The sequence below is a fragment of the Aspergillus pseudotamarii genome (assembly GCF_009193445.1).
Source record: "Aspergillus pseudotamarii strain CBS 117625 unplaced genomic scaffold BDV38scaffold_33, whole genome shotgun sequence".
Lineage (NCBI taxonomy): Eukaryota > Fungi > Ascomycota > Eurotiomycetes > Eurotiales > Aspergillaceae > Aspergillus > Aspergillus pseudotamarii.
Genome location: NW_022475047.1, coordinates 81,747 through 95,441, shown reverse-complemented (window position 1 = coordinate 95,441; position 13,695 = coordinate 81,747). Strand labels below are relative to the sequence as shown.

The following is a 13,695-nucleotide window of genomic DNA, read 5'->3' as shown; positions in this document are numbered from 1 at the left end:
GTTTCTCTCTGCCGCTGACAGGAGAACGTCGGCTGAGGAGACGTTCCGCTCGGAAAAAGAATGGGGACTGGGCGGAAAAGTACGGCTCTGAATGGTTCATCCCTGCGGTGGATCAACCGACTGCACTCCCCCAAAAAGGGTGATGGTTTCCATTAGCCGACCTGCTGTCCTTGTCCTACCCGGATTCCTCGCAACATCGTTCCTCCGCTCCCATCACCAATATCTTGTCGGAGTAACTACGGAGTAAAGAGTTGAGAACAAGGTGTATTATGGTGAATTGCCTGGATTCAATTGAGCATGGCTGGTTTACTTGGATTTTTACCCTTTCCCTTTTTTTTTTTTGTTCCAATTTGCAGGTACCATTCACTTAGTTGCTAGTTTCGTGTCTACAGCAAATCGTTGGCATGAAAACAACACCTGATGGTTTCAATTAAATCCCTTAACATACCCATCAAGGGTCCATTGCACGTCCATAATCACTATATTGTACAGTACATTTCCCAGGGCACAAGCTGAACAGCAACATGGATAGATGCTCATCGAGTACTCGGGACTCAACAAAGCGGAAGCCCTCCGGATCCAGATCATAGCCGGATCCCAGACCAAATGCAATCAATGGGGATCATTCGAAAAAGTCTAGTTTGTACACGAACCGCCGAACCCAGAAGAACAAGCAGATCATTCAATCAATCCATTACCGCCCGGGCATCTGACCACTCTGCATCATGGCGGCGTTCTGCTCCTGGAAGCGTTCGTTCAAGCGTTGAGAGCCCTTCAGGAACTTGTCCACGCAGCGGAGGGTGCAGCCCTCCTCGCGGGAGATCAGGGACTTGGTGGTGAAGTCGTTGACACAGTCATCGAAGCAGCGCTGGACGAGCTTGGAGTACATCTAAATCAAAAAAAAAAAAAAGGATTTCAGTTAGATGATGTTGGGACATGGAGGCGTCGGGAGGGATAAAATGTCGAGTGTTTTCCGAATCAAGCATAGGTTCGAAGTGGAATTGAGACCGGGTATCACATACGGTCATGAACTCCTTCAGCTGCTTCCTCTCCATGCGAGCGGCGAACTCGCGCTGTTCCGAGGCATTGAGTCTAGCAATAGTAAGTTAGCATCAGCCAGCAGTTGGTGGTCCGCCCCGGAGACAGAAAACACAAAACGAGAATATCCAGACGCCAGGGAAACCAAGCATAAACTTACCCTTCCATTATGATATTAGATATGTATGGTTTGAATAAACACAGGTGATGGAGAATCTGATGGCGTGATAAGAAATAACAATCTTCTTTTATTCTTCTGAGCGGTCGAAGCTTCGGAGCTCTGAACAGACCGCAGGCTCTGGTCTCACATGACCTCATGTGACGTCCGCTGCACCTGACCTTAGGATCTCGTGACAGTCATGTGATGGATTATATAAGTCAGTGTTGGCTGAGTCATCCAACCTCGGAGCACAGAAACGTGACGACGTCGACCAACCCAATTCGGCAATGGTACTGTCAATCACCAAAGTAAAAAAAGAACAGACTACCCACAGGGGACCAGAACACGGTCTCCAGGTGCGGTGGCATGAAGGGAACCACGGTTGGCTGATGGTCAACACTCATTACTCGGGCAATCAACTGACAGGGAGAGCCTGGAGAGGCTCTCTCCAACAGAGGATCGGCAGTGGGCAAAATACCGGCACCACGGACACCAGGGGCGTTGAACGCCCTTCTTCTGCCTTCATTGGTCATGGCGTTGTCACGGATTCTGATCATCCCTGACTCGTCAGAGAACAGAGAGAGGGGGTGGTTCGTCTTCTTCCCTTTTGTTTCGGGTTGGCATTTCGGATGACACGAGAAAGATGATGATTGCTGTTGGCAAATTAACCATGGACGCTGATGGTGCGGCAGTTATTTTGGACACAACGTTGCATTTTCTTCAGATCCATTCTTAATATAGATCGACCGTCATTGTCAGCCGAATCGTAGTCGTCTACAGTTTCACATGGTCATCATTTGGTCTTTTATACTGTTTGTGTTGAATGCTTTCCCATTCTTTCTTGCCAGGCAAAGGTGTATAAGACGATGTATGTATAGTTTCGTCTCTGGCTTCCTCACGGGACCGTCGCTTACCCTGACTAGTCCTATTAAACTCGACCTGTTCCGTTAGGGAATCCTTTAGTTTCAGATAATCCCACGCTATAGTGAACCCTTGTTGGGTCCAGAAGGGACTCTGGATCCTTGGGTCTGGGTCATCCTCTCTAAAAACGAGTGATTGACATGAAATTTTGGTCTGACTGGTTCCTGGTCTGCCTGACGGATGGATTAAATTCTCATCTCCTCAAGAGGCCGTGAGCCTACCAGAGACCGACTTCTGAAGCACCACCGCTTTTCTGTTCCTTTTCCTTTTCTTTTTCTTCCCCCTTCCCCTTGTGATTCTGGGGCCTGCGGTTCTTAGCGTTCGAGCTATTGATTTTTTCTGATACACTTCCCTACACACTTGCCCCGGTTGAACACTGTCGATTAGATTCGTGCCAATATGTTGTACCCCATACCAATAACCACCACCGCATACTAACCCCAAAACCGAGTTTGGGATTATTATTAGTAGTAGAAGAATTCTATTATATTATTCGATTGAACCCACCAACAGAGGCAAAGAGTTCTAGTCTCCCTTTTTCCCCAAAGTTGTGTGTGTTCTCCGATCGATCATCCATCAAATTACCGTTTTCCCTTCTTTGCCCCCCCCCCATTCATTCATTGAAAGTCCATTCAAGTCATCTCCCCATCTTTCTTTCTTCATCCCCTCTCCCTCTCCCTCTCCCTCTCCCTCTCTCTCTCTCTCTCCCTCCCTCCCTCACTCTCTCATTCTTGTCTCCTTTGCACAACCTCCCTCTCTTACCTGGCCACCCCCCTTTGTATCTGGGTTCCCCTTTTATGTTTTTTATATCCTTCTACTTTCCACATTTCATGATCTCGCGTGTCGCCTATTTAGAATTATCTTTCCGACTCATTCGGTCGTGCACGATTTCCCAATCCTCGTGGCCCACCGTGCCTACTTGCGGACGGCGCGGCACTTGACCACCCGCTGCCACGCTGACTAGTTCCTCGTGCTATTTTGGGGACCGTTAAATTTCCCCTCCCAGCCCCAGAATTTCTTTGCGCAAACACGAAGGGCGGTGACGGATCCCTCGGTTCATCGGTCTGGACCATATAATTCTGTCGCATTGTGCTAGCCTCCCCTTTCCATCGCACAGCGTCCCATGATGGTCACGGGCAAATCTCAAGGCGCCGAGGCGTTTCAATCGCTGCCTCCCACCACCACCCAACCTAGGTTTATCGCCGCATCGCCACCGTCGAAACGCGATTTGGCTTCGTGGTGGAGACAGTTCAAGAGAAATACCAGGAAAGAGGAGCCAAAAGGTACGTGTGTATGCGTGGGGAGGGGCATTACTTGAAGGGGGGAGGAGCCTGCAGGCCGAGGATGCGATGGGCGAGGATGCCTTACCTTGTCCAATTTCGAATCTGAGGGTCGCATTTGGTCTTGGCTCTCGACAATATCTCTCATGAAGATAGCTATCATACATGATGACTCGCTTTTTTTATTTTTAATATTTTTTTTTCCGGGTCGCCCGCCACCGTCTTCTGGAGCTCATCACTGACCTGCTGCAGAAAAACCGCAGGGTATCTTCGGCGTCCCCCTCAATGTCAGCATCAAATATGCCAACGTCGCTATTTCCCTGACGAACGACAATGGCGAAAGCTTTATCTACGGCTACGTCCCCATTGTAGTCGCGAAGTGCGGGGTCTTCCTCAAGGAAAAAGGTACCTACTCCGGGTGAGAACGTGTCGGTCAGTTGGCTGATCTGTGGGTTAGCGACGGATGTCGAAGGCATATTTCGACTCAACGGATCCGCCAAGCGCATCAAGGATCTGCAGGAGATCTTCGACTCTCCCGAGCGATATGGAAAGGGCTTGGATTGGACGGGCTATACCGTACACGATGCTGCTAACGTCCTCCGTCGGTATCTGAACCAACTCCCCGAGCCGATCGTTCCATTGGAATTCTACGAGCGCTTCCGTGAACCACTACGCATTTATCAGAAACAGGTCCAGGGTGGGGAGCCTACAAGCGAAGGCGAGAAGTTCGACCATGCGAAGGCGGTCGCCGCGTACCAGCAGCTGATCAGAGAGTTGCCCCCATTGAACAAGCAACTGCTCCTCTACATTCTCGATCTGTTGGCGGTCTTCGCTTCCAAGTCTGACCAGAATCGGATGACATCGGCCAACCTCTCTGCGATCTTTCAGCCCGGCCTGCTCTCTCACCCGCAGCATGATATGTCGCCGGAAGAATACAAGCTGAGCCAGGATGTGTTGATATTTTTGATCGAAAACCAGGATCACTTCCTGTTCGGCATGAACGGGACCGCTGCAGACGAGGCGACGGTGAAGGAAGTGGAAGGGGGTATGCTGCGCCCCACCTCCCATTCCACAGTGCGGCGCTCCGTCTCGAGTGCTAGTGGTGGTGCAGAGAGCTTCCGGAAATTTGGCAGTCTTCGCCGAAATGTTTCGGTGTCGTCCAAGAACTCTCGCAATTCGAACAATGCCAGCCCCGCAACCCCCACGTCCATGGGCGGCGCGGGAGTCCACCGAAGCAACACTCTACCCACCAAAATGTCGCCGGCCATTGCGCAAGCCAGATACGGCCGAGTGACTGAGGCTACTGGTGGGAATGCTCCGGGACGGACTTCGACCCAGCGCTCGCGGTCACCTAGCCGGGCACCGCCTGGCCCTGAGCAGAACCCCCAACCCGCGAAACCTCAGCCCGCACCCCAAGGAGCGGGAACTGCCACCACTGGTCTCGTGTATGTTCATACATCTACCCACGGTCCGATTCCGGTTTCCCAGGTCACTGCCACCCACTCGCCCATCGCAGAAAAGCCTTCTCAGGATACTTTGACGGTGCCCTCTTCGCCTCCGCGGGCCGCAGTGACGCCGACAAAGGAGCGGAAGTTATCCAGTTTCTTCAGCAAGTCGCCGCCTTCGGGCAGCGAGAAGGAGCCACGGCAACCCAACCGGCTCAAGAAGAAACGGATCCCAGGAAGCGCTAGTGCCAGTGCACAGAGTTCATCCCAGTCCCTACAAGCTGCCACGTCTGACTCGGGAATTGGCATTCCACCGTCCAGGGCGTCTGATCCTACCGATGCTGGCGGAGACACCCCGAAACCTCTGAACGCCCCTAATACAGAAGATAATGCCCCACAAGATGGGAAACCGGAGAAGCCAGCGGCTCCGAACGAGGCGGGACACCCATCCGATACGACGTTGAGGCCATATGGGTCACGCACTCCGTCGATGAACTCGCGGTCATCATTTACCGATCTTTCGGATGCTGATCCCACTGACGACACCTCTCGCGCAGACCGCAAAGAGCATCGGCGGAGCTGGAGGTTTCCTCGATCGTCAAAACGGAGTAATGAGCAAATCGGACTCGGGCTAGGATCCCCGCCGCTCTTGGCTTCGAACCCGGGCGCGGATCGCAGCACAAGCTCGTTTGGCAGCTGGCATCACTCGAGCAAAAGCTCGCCGTCCGATCTCCAGCAGTTCGCCAGCGAACACTCATTTCAGCCGCTCAGCCTAGATGCCGAAGTGAACAACAATGTTAAGGACTCGTCCGAGCCGGAGAAGCGCAGCCTGTTCGGCAAATTCAAGGCCAAGGTTGCGCAGGTTCGGGACGGAGTCATGGATACCGAAAGGGATCGGACAAGGAGTCCTCCCGTACATTCAGACGCAGAGAAATCTGCCTCCAGTCAGACACTCTCCCCCGCCCCGAAGGAGAGCCATCACACGCGACCTGCACCGCCGGCGCCAATTGATGTGACGAGAGACTTCAAGGAAATCCAGAGCACGCCAGTCTCCCCCCTTCCTGGGTCAGGTATGCCGCCGGCAATCCCGGAAGAACCACGCACCCCGGAAAGCCCAGTTGCACCCGTCGAGCTGGAGGTGAAAAAGGACAACGGCGTGGCGGAGACGGGGTCTGCGGCGACTCTTCCAACATTTGAATCCCACAAGGGAGACATTGAGACCTCTCAGTTCCTTGGGAACTAGGGTACCATCGTGTTAACAAAACGTGGCTTTAATCGGTTTCGAATCTTCACGCCGGGCCTGTGCCTGGTCATGTTTGGTATGTCTTGACCACGTGATTGCTACTGGAGCAGGGATATGACGGAGAATTTTGGGTGATGATTGATGGGTTGTTTCGTATTTCTTTTGTTTTTCATACCCCGTATTTCTTGGTGATGCTTGATGGGCCATGATTCATGTATGTATGTTGCTTCTTTGGCTTGGTGCCATGTTGAATAGGACGGTTAGCGTGAGCTCTGGATGGGATATATAGAGCTTGGATTTGAAGGGCAGGTAAAGAATAGATGCTTCGTATCTAGACTTGAATGTCATTATGACTTATTATCCAACATGGTCAATACAACAACCCGATAAAAACTTCTCATAATTGATTGGAATAAGAAAACCATCCGAAAACAGACACCTCAGGCACCCTTCACCTCGGCACCCACCAAAGACACCTGAGGCACTAAAGAACAACTCTCGATCCGCATCTCCGAGCCCATCCATCATCCACCAGTACATACTTCTCCTCAAACCACCCACAACGACAAACCCGCGAGGCAATCGGGCGCAAGCCCAACCAAAATCCAAAGAATCACACCAAAAATGTCCTCGACACCCCCCTCCCCCTCCCTACCTCAGGGTCCAGCAACCCCCAAATCCGCTCCCCCAATCCACATCCTACCAAACAACATCTCAAAAACCTACGCTCTCATCCACCCAGTCCTCCTGCTCGCACTGGTCGCTCTCCGCTTCAATGCTCTCATCACAGACCCCGTCGCTGAGCTGCTCAGCAATCTCCCCTTCCTAGCCCTGCTGCAGGTAACCTTCGTCATGACCTGTCTGCCACCCGCGGGGTCCGCAAAGGACGACGACGACAACAACAACAACAAATCCACCAGCGCCAATCCAACCTCGAACTCAACTTCCAACGCAGGCTCAGGTGTGATCCTTAAACCAGGCAAAATCGGTCTCCGGCGCAAGAATACTCCAAAGTCGGACTCGGGGAATCTTTCTGCTAAACTTCTTGTACGTATTTAATGCCGCTCCGCCCCAATACCTTACCCTCCTCCCCTATCCTGTTCATAAAGCCCCCCCCTTCTCCATCTCCATAAGTATATATACAAAAATATATTCTACACAGAACCCCACACAAAGCCCAACACACCAAGAAAACTAACAAAGCTAATAAAAAACCAATGTATCTAGCCAGCAATCCTCTCCCTAACCCTAACAACCCTCCTCGCAACCCCCGTGCTCACAATCCTCCTTATCCTCTTCGGTGCCCCGCTTACAACCCACCACGCTGAGACGCTCCTCTGCGCTGCACACATGGCCGTATTGACATCCACGGCGCTCATCTACGTTCACGGCGTCGACGGTTCCATCTGGAAGGAGGTCTGGGGTGCCAAGCGACCCGCCGATGCGGTTTGGGGTGCTGCGCTGGGAACGTGTGTCGGGGCTTGGTTTGGTGCTGTGCCTATTCCTTTGGATTGGTATGTTCTCCTCTTTTCCCTTTTCCCTTTTTTTTTTAACGGTGTCGGAGTTAGGGTGAATGTGCTAATTTGTTACGTTTGTAGGGATCGGCCGTGGCAGGCGTTTCCGATTACGATTGTTATCGGGGCTTATATTGGGTATAGTGTTGGGTTTGGATTGGGGAGGACTGTTTTGTTTGGGAAGAGGTTGAAGATTGAGGAGGAGGGTGATGTTGTGGATTCCAAGAAGGTAGATTGATTTTTTCTTTTTTTTTTAATATTCTTATATATTATTGGTCTGGGATTGATGGGTATGGGTGGTTTAAACTGGGTTTAGATATTCATTCGGTTGGTGGGGAAGTATGTAGTAGTTTGTATTTTAGATTTATAATTATTTAAGAGACAGTATTAATATCGTATTAGTATTTATTACTTTGGTTTTCTTGGGGAGAGAGAAGTGAGTTTATTTTATGATTGCATGTTGTATTGCATGAGGTTGCATGATGCTTCAACTAGTTGGAATTTATATATATATTCAAATCTATGAGCAACCGGTGCTATCTAATATCCAAGGATGATAACATTGCTGAGAACAGTCTAGCAGAATGACCAATCATTACATAGTCGTGAGCTGGAAACATAAGAAGCAGAAGCGTAGTGGAGGGAATGGCCAATAGCCAACTGCAAGGATTAAATCGCAAGGAAGACAGCTTCCATGCTGGTAGGAAATGGTTATAATAAAAACCGAGGTTAAGCGCCGGTCACAAGCCCGCGGCTCGGTCAGATCATATTGCCAATTTCTACTCCGCGGTTTGGCGGCCATCTCGGCCGAAATAGGTCCTCCTTTGGCGTGTCCGACCGATCGTAATCCGAATCACTCTCGTACGGTGAACCGAGTTTCTCTTCCGGACGGACGGAGGTAGTCTGTGAACTCCCCATCGTATTGGAGTCTGGACGCAGGAACTCCTGCGAGTCTGCGCTCGGGATTGGGTACATTGTTTTGAGCCCCATGGAATTCCTGGCCAGCTGTTGCAGCTGCTGGATATCCGAGCGGAGGCCGGAGACCTCGTGTTCGAGGCTGCGGCGGGCGTTTTGTTCTCGCCGCAGGAGCATGACCAACGCGCTGTACTGTTCGACGGAGATGCCGGCATTATGGTCACTGAGGGAGCTTAAAGAGGGGCTTTGTAAGGTTTTGGAACGATGAAGGTGCTGTGTGCCGGGGCGGATGGTAGCGGTGCTCAACGGCCGATCTCCCGCCGCTCCGACACTGGATGTAGCTTCACCCCCGGATGGTGAGGATTGAGTCGTAGACTTTTTGCGCTTGTGCTCAGTCGAATTCTGTGATTGTTTCCTTCCCGACGTCGCCGTGGGAGAAGGTTCACTGCGTTCGGTCTGCATGCGAGCGATAGCAAATTCGAGGTCAATCAGCTTCACCTCCAAGGTGGTCAATCGCTGCTCCAATGAGATACTCTCATCGTGCTGCATGGCGCTGACCAATGTACCCACGTTTGGGGGTATGCTCTCCTCGCCCACAGGGTCTTCTAAGGGGTCCACTCCATCCACTGACGGCTCAACAGCCGTCTGAGGAGCACTGACTGCAGTGCCCCGTGTCGCAGGTCGGAGGGACACCAAATCCGTGTCGGAAGCTGCGCCACAAGCGGTTGACGTGACGTATGACTCGATACTCCGTCGCCTCCATTGAATCGGAGACATCCGGTGGTTTTTGGCCAACCCCCGCAGAGCGGTTGCGCTCCGTGAGCGTCGTTTGCTGCGTAGGAGCTCGCGCCGTCGCTCATCATGATCACCAAGGCGGGGGCTTTTACTTCGACTGCCCGCGGGGTCGGAATGGATTAAGGCGTCGAGGGCGTCGCGAGACTCGTCGTCGTCCGAAAAGATCAAGCTCGGCAACGTGGCTCGGCGGGTTCGGGTTGGCCTCATTTCGAGCTTGAGCAATGTATCTTCAAAAGCTTTCGGGTCCTTCAGGTCGTCCCGGGTCGGGTTGCTGTATTTCGATTTCAATGAATTCGAGAGCGCGGCGTAATTCGTGGTATCCTTCTCCGGCCGCGATTCGCCAGGATGGTTGAGTCGAAAGTCCGGAACAGCCTCCTCGCAGCCGTCTGCCTGGCCCCGTGCTTTGCGGGTGAATATTCTTCTCATGACGGTTTTCAAGGTGCTTCCGGTCCGGCGATGGGCGTTGGGTCCCCGGTTCATGCTCGACATGTCTGGGGCGAAACCGAGGGCGGCCGCAGCTTTTTGGTTCCCACGAAAGCTCCCTACCACAATGGACGGATCGGAGCCGCGGTACGATCGAGAGTTGACAATCAACTGTTTGGACGTGATGGGTGGCAGGGCTGTATCGTAACAAATGTCGGACCCGGAGTCCGATGATAGATCACGAGGCGCTAGACAACTTCGCAGGGAGTCACTTCCAATACTGAGACTAGGGCGGGACATGCTGAAGGAATTTTGATGACAGTGTATTATCCGGGAGAGGCGATCGCAAGAATATAAGGTGATGATGGGTTCATAGAATGCGTGGATGCAGCGGTGTACCACTAGGTAGACAGTAGATTATCGGACAGAGGTAGCGACAGTCAAAATAGAATAGCAAGGCTTCAATGCAAGGTCGACGTATGGGTATCTCAAAATTTCGACGATATCAGGTACGGCTATGGACACGGGGAGTCAGCGTAATGGAGTGCAAGCAAACTACGAAGCGCTAACCTTCACAGGAGATAAAATCATCATCTATAGGTTGCCGAACCTGACCAAAGGATCCCGCGAACGTCAGCCGTGGTCCACCGGTAGAACCAACTATAGAAACTTACCAACAAAGAGAAACCCGAAAGGGAACAACAACTAGGTTGGTAGCACGGTGGTATGGCGTTCGCATCCAACAACCCGGCATTTCTCTCCAGAGGAAACTAACAATCAGAGCCGGAGAGAGCAAGGCGCAGAGTCAAGACTAAGTTCACAAACGAGGACCAGGGTCGTCTTAGGGGGCAGAGGAAATAAACTTCACCACGCGGAGGATTTACCGCCACAATGGGGGACGAGACGGGGAAGGGGAGAATCACTGAAGCTTATCAAACAGGGGACGGCATGGAGGGAACGATAGTGGGCTCTGATGCATTGCGTTTGGCCAAGAGAAGGGAGAGAATGAGGGGAGGAAGGAGTAGGAATGGGAAAGAGAGAGTGTGTGTGTGTGGAAGGAGAAGAAAAGGAAAATTAGAGTAATGGAATAATAATAATAAAAAATAATAATAATAATAATAATAGTATGATGGTAGAAGTAGGTTAGTAGTTGTATAGTTGCCTTAAAAGAGGTTCAAACTCAACACCGTCCGGCTAACAGGGAAGACTAATGGATTCCTGCAGACTCGAAAAAGGAATCGACGGGAATGAAGGAGAGGGGGAAAATCGAGAGAAAAATAATAATAATAATAATAATAATAATAATAATAATAATAATAAGACAATAAAATAAAAAAAAAAGAAAACGAAATGTGACCGGATTAGGTCTAGGAGAATAAACGCATCGAGGAAACCTAAGATTGACTAGAACGAAGAAAGAGAAAAAGAGAAAGAGAAAGAGAGAGCATCATGGATCCCAATTGCTCCGAGATGGACGGCATTACAGTGGAGAGTCCACTTGGCGTGCCGTCGACAAAAACGATGCACGGACTCGCTCTTGTTTCAGGAGTTCCAGAATTTTCAGGGGTAAAAATTTAGATTAAAAAAAGAAGAAAAAATAGAAAAATTTAAATAAATTAATTTAACAGAATTTCAAATTATTCAGACGGAGTAAATGCTTGCCGGATGTCCGTATATATGATATAATCAATCTATCTTAGTTCATTGTCTCGCGAGTTAATCTTGTCAATCTTGTCTATCTTGTATATCTTTGAATGTACATCTGTAGATGACCATATATTGACTCGTATTTATAGTTTTTTTTTTTTTTTTTAATAGAATGTAGGAATGGTTGATCTCTATATACCCATGGATCGGCTTCTCCGGAGTGACAGATCATTTTATTTTATTTTATTTTTATTTTTCCACTTGCTGCCTTGCTGCACCGAAACTTCCATAGATTGAGCACATCCATTCTTCGCGTCCAATTGACTTTGCTTGTCGCATTGATCAGGCGCTATTCCAGACTTATTGTTGATGGCATACATGAAGTAACATTCCACATGGCGCCACATGGGCAAAAACACGAGCCTAAGGCAGAGGGTCATGTGCAAGCACATCGCCAAAAACCTTGACATTCAGATGATTTGCATAGTCCCATCGATAGTATACTTCTCCGTACTCTCCGTGCATACATACTCATCATATTTTCTCCCTACGGAATACACATTCAACAACCATTCTCTGAGACATCCAGTCTTCGATTCTCTTCTCCCATCTTCGATTTATTTATTCTTCTCAAACCCAATCCCTCCCCCTCGGCCCTCCAAACGAAGGATCCTCGAATACAGTTTGGCCCCATTCCAACACGATCCCAGTCCTAAACTTAGGTGCGGTTGCCGAGCATCAACCATGGAACGCTTGTCAGGAACTCTCCTCCAGTGTACATCATTCGCTCTCGACCGACAAGCAAAAGCAACCAACTTTTTGCTATCGTCCCCACTCATTCAAAGCCTCCCAGCACGGACACGATTCCACGGTACACCAGTAAATAGTTCGGTTAGTCTAGCTTGATACGGCCAATGCAATGATGCATCGATTCCCTCTCCCGGAAGGACCCCAGCACGAGATCAAACCATTCCGCCGTGATAAGTTGACCAAGTCTTTCGGAGGTCGGAAGAGTTTGCTTCACCGCTATTCCAACTGGTTTTCTACTTTTTCTTCCCAACACGGGCGCCAACAAACACAGCGCATATTCCCCGAAGCAAGGATGAAAGTCGTCCAAGGAACGATGTCCGTGACGAACCTCTGGGTCTGCAATCTATCTGCTCCGGTTTAATCTATACGCAACGACGGGTATCGCGTCTCGGTCAGGGCATCCGAACACTCCCCACTAACGATCTGATACCGACCGTTTGTGACATAGAGGGGACAATGTACACAGGATCCTCCACTTTTTCACGGTTGGAAAAAATGGGAGGCCTAAAACAGGCTCCTTCCCCTCATAGTGAGTCTGAAACGCGAAACGGACCAATTGGAGAGGCAGCACAGTCGTGCCATCCAGACCGGTCAACAAAGGGGGGAGAGAGCCGAGTTCAGCCTGCATATGATGTCAGTTGCACGGTTCTGTTCTCAATGATACTACTCACATTCCTCCCCCAAAAAAGTACGTCGTCCAGATTACAGATCACTTTGTTCTTGAAATAGCACACAACAGTCAGAGATCAAGAATCGCCGCCTTGTGTCACCTTGCTTCACCTTTCATGTTTACTTTTTCTGTCCAACATTCCCAAACATGTGCGTTTCACCAGAGAGCAACATCCGGCAACAGAATCCCCGGAACAAAAATGATGAAAACAGAGAAAATACTTCGCAGACGTCAGAATGCACGAAACGAGCCTTGCAGTGACAGTCTTATGCAATGATGCGCTGGACATGCATGGTAAGAGTGGAACCCGCCAAAAGCTGAGACGCACCAAGTGGTCCCCCTTACAGCTATGCTCCACAGTCCATCCAGGACACGATTCCTGAGGCCTCGTCCAGGACGTCGCTCGTCTCGTTCGCTCTTCGAGAATGCGATCGGGTAGACCTGCATAATCCTGGGAAAATCGATGGGATCTGATTGGACGCCCTGTCCGATCTGAGAATGTTGGAAAATGTCGTATTACCCTGTCGTTGTACAGGACCAAGCATGCATATATACTCCGCTGAGACTTACGTTGACACTGCGCAATATCTATCATGTACAACACAACTCCGAACCTCGACCTCAATTCGACATCCACCACACCCACACCCCATACTCCATACCCCCCCCTCCCCTTAGCTACAACAGCTCAGAAAGAATGATCATACCCTAAACCAGCTACATCCCCGAACCCAAGCAACCCCAGACACCATCAGTAACCCACCTGAAACGCCCACCAACCTTCTATTTATATGCTCCCCAGCTACATCCAAACAAACACTAGAACCCCCCCCC

At 50.3% G+C, this 13,695-nt stretch overlaps 6 protein-coding genes across 6 annotated transcripts; 3 read left to right on the top strand and 3 right to left on the bottom strand.

Moving 5' to 3' along the window:
* Window positions 1–38: 38 nt before the first annotated feature.
* On the bottom strand, window positions 39–1,199 carry tim9 (protein transporter TIM9). Its single transcript, XM_032054819.1, has 2 exons — window positions 1,023–1,199; window positions 39–889 (listed from the first exon to the last, which is right to left on the bottom strand). The coding sequence occupies exons 1-2, from the start codon at window positions 1,053–1,055 to the stop codon at window positions 695–697; spliced, it is 228 nt and encodes a 75-aa protein (XP_031912626.1). The 5' UTR covers window positions 1,056–1,199; the 3' UTR covers window positions 39–694.
* A 1,439-nt stretch (window positions 1,200–2,638) lies between these two features.
* Window positions 2,639–6,595, top strand: BDV38DRAFT_249260 (putative Rho GTPase activator (Sac7)). Its single transcript, XM_032054818.1, has 3 exons — window positions 2,639–3,402; window positions 3,652–3,804; window positions 3,857–6,595. The coding sequence occupies exons 1-3, from the start codon at window positions 3,243–3,245 to the stop codon at window positions 6,085–6,087; spliced, it is 2,544 nt and encodes an 847-aa protein (XP_031912625.1). The 5' UTR covers window positions 2,639–3,242; the 3' UTR covers window positions 6,088–6,595.
* Window positions 6,596–6,603: 8 nt separating this feature from the next.
* BDV38DRAFT_109797 (PIG-F family protein) lies at window positions 6,604–8,012 on the top strand. Its single transcript, XM_032050960.1, has 3 exons — window positions 6,604–7,134; window positions 7,315–7,601; window positions 7,656–8,012. The coding sequence occupies exons 1-3, from the start codon at window positions 6,712–6,714 to the stop codon at window positions 7,837–7,839; spliced, it is 894 nt and encodes a 297-aa protein (XP_031912624.1). The 5' UTR covers window positions 6,604–6,711; the 3' UTR covers window positions 7,840–8,012.
* Window positions 8,013–8,063: 51 nt separating this feature from the next.
* On the bottom strand, window positions 8,064–10,325 carry BDV38DRAFT_109743 (uncharacterized protein). Its single transcript, XM_032050959.1, has 2 exons — window positions 10,305–10,325; window positions 8,064–10,249 (listed from the first exon to the last, which is right to left on the bottom strand). Exon 2 carries the CDS (start codon window positions 10,032–10,034, stop codon window positions 8,361–8,363), a length of 1,674 nt encoding a protein of 557 aa, XP_031912623.1. The 5' UTR covers window positions 10,035–10,249; window positions 10,305–10,325; the 3' UTR covers window positions 8,064–8,360.
* A 1,450-nt stretch (window positions 10,326–11,775) lies between these two features.
* Window positions 11,776–12,994, top strand: BDV38DRAFT_249251 (uncharacterized protein; the record flags this gene model as incomplete). The annotated part of the gene is made up of 1 exon (XM_032054817.1): window positions 11,776–12,994. A coding segment is annotated over exon 1 (496 nt), but the record flags the coding sequence as incomplete, so codon positions are not given.
* Window positions 12,447–13,694, bottom strand: BDV38DRAFT_109735 (uncharacterized protein). Its single transcript, XM_032050958.1, has 2 exons — window positions 13,190–13,694; window positions 12,447–12,813 (listed from the first exon to the last, which is right to left on the bottom strand). The coding sequence occupies exons 1-2, from the start codon at window positions 13,454–13,456 to the stop codon at window positions 12,607–12,609; spliced, it is 474 nt and encodes a 157-aa protein (XP_031912621.1). The 5' UTR covers window positions 13,457–13,694; the 3' UTR covers window positions 12,447–12,606.
* Window position 13,695: the final 1 nt, after the last annotated feature.

What these genes read in the sequence shown, in the direction of transcription:
- BDV38DRAFT_109743 (XM_032050959.1), bottom strand. Translation starts at nt 10,034, where the DNA reads ATGTCCCGCCCTAGTCTCAGTATTGGAAGTGACTCCCTGCGAAGTTGT.
- BDV38DRAFT_249260 (XM_032054818.1), top strand. Translation starts at nt 3,243, where the DNA reads ATGATGGTCACGGGCAAATCTCAAGGCGCCGAGGCGTTTCAATCGCTG. An exon ending in CAGGAAAGAGGAGCCAAAAG is followed by an intron (nt 3,403 to 3,651) that starts GTACGTGTGTAT and finishes GACCTGCTGCAG; the next exon opens with AAAAACCGCAGGGTATCTTC. An exon ending in GGTCTTCCTCAAGGAAAAAG is followed by an intron (nt 3,805 to 3,856) that starts GTACCTACTCCG and finishes TCTGTGGGTTAG; the next exon opens with CGACGGATGTCGAAGGCATA.
- BDV38DRAFT_109797 (XM_032050960.1), top strand. Translation starts at nt 6,712, where the DNA reads ATGTCCTCGACACCCCCCTCCCCCTCCCTACCTCAGGGTCCAGCAACC. An exon ending in ATCTTTCTGCTAAACTTCTT is followed by an intron (nt 7,135 to 7,314) that starts GTACGTATTTAA and finishes CAATGTATCTAG; the next exon opens with CCAGCAATCCTCTCCCTAAC. An exon ending in GTGCCTATTCCTTTGGATTG is followed by an intron (nt 7,602 to 7,655) that starts GTATGTTCTCCT and finishes TGTCGGAGTTAG; the next exon opens with GGTGAATGTGCTAATTTGTT.
- BDV38DRAFT_109735 (XM_032050958.1), bottom strand. Translation starts at nt 13,456, where the DNA reads ATGATAGATATTGCGCAGTGTCAACGTAAGTCTCAGCGGAGTATATAT. An exon ending in GCTGTAAGGGGGACCACTTG is followed by an intron (nt 12,814 to 13,189) that starts GTGCGTCTCAGC and finishes CATCATATGCAG; the next exon opens with GCTGAACTCGGCTCTCTCCC.
- tim9 (XM_032054819.1), bottom strand. Translation starts at nt 1,055, where the DNA reads ATGGAGAGGAAGCAGCTGAAGGAGTTCATGACC. An exon ending in AGCTGAAGGAGTTCATGACC is followed by an intron (nt 890 to 1,022) that starts GTATGTGATACC and finishes TTTTTGATTTAG; the next exon opens with ATGTACTCCAAGCTCGTCCA.